The 732-nt window shown below is 55.2% G+C and overlaps 1 protein-coding gene across 1 annotated transcript in view; it reads right to left on the bottom strand.

Moving 5' to 3' along the window:
* The window catches only part of NDFIP1 (Nedd4 family interacting protein 1), a gene marked incomplete at its 5' end in the record, with an annotated part of 13,080 nt that extends 12,807 nt beyond the window's left edge, over positions 1-273 (bottom strand). Inside the window, one exon of the mRNA XM_010176389.2 lies at positions 200-273. Coding sequence (XP_010174691.2) covers positions 200-273 — 74 coding nt within the window. The remainder of the gene's footprint in view (positions 1-199) is intronic.
* Positions 274-732: the final 459 nt, after the last annotated feature.

Here is a 732-nt window from a genome sequence, read left to right as displayed (position 1 = left end):
AGCAGGAATAATGATAAGCTATTAGACAAGTCAACCCACAGGCATCAGCCTTCTCCTTGATGAGCAAATAACTGTTTTCTCCCGCAGGCATTTCCAGCTCATTGAAGGGAAGGTGACAGCCCAGAGCAGCGTGTCTGCCCCAGGGACCTGTGCTCAGGCAGGTCACAGCGTGCACACGTGGCAGTGGCACTAAACAAACCCTTCTCCCTGCACCAGGAGATGCTGATGCTCCTGCCCCAGTCTTGCACGGGGGAACCGCTGCTCCCCAGGGCCCTGAGCACAGCCCAGCTCTGGGGAGCAACGTCCCGAGGTCTCGGCCAACCTGAGCGGCTCCTTCATTTCCATCACAGACTGAAAGCCGTGCCTCTGCTCCCCCTCCCCAAAATGCTTTTTCTTTTCCAGCCAGAGCAGCCCCCACCAGTGTGGGCTGCACCCACACAGCAGGACAGATGCATGGGACAAGGATGCACGGGATGTTCCACCTGAAGGGAACATTTCCAACGACCCCTCCCAGTTACCAAGGTAAAAACACAAATCAAAACATCTTTAACATCCATCAAAACACAACCTGTGCTCACGAGGATGCTGCTCTCCACTGACTCACTGCAGTCAGTGTCCCGACAGCACAGCAACATGCCTCGGTCCTGGGAAACGCACTGATCTAACTCCCTGGCCTCTGTTCCGATGGGGAATTGTACAGGGCAGGCTATAGACTGTAAACAAGGACTTGGG

Source organism: Antrostomus carolinensis, unplaced genomic scaffold (genome assembly GCF_000700745.2).
Source record: "Antrostomus carolinensis isolate BGI_N321 unplaced genomic scaffold, ASM70074v2 scaffold30159, whole genome shotgun sequence".
NCBI lineage: Eukaryota > Metazoa > Chordata > Aves > Caprimulgiformes > Caprimulgidae > Antrostomus > Antrostomus carolinensis.
Note: the sequence above shows the minus strand (reverse complement) of the source record. Positions and strands in the feature narration are given on the sequence as shown.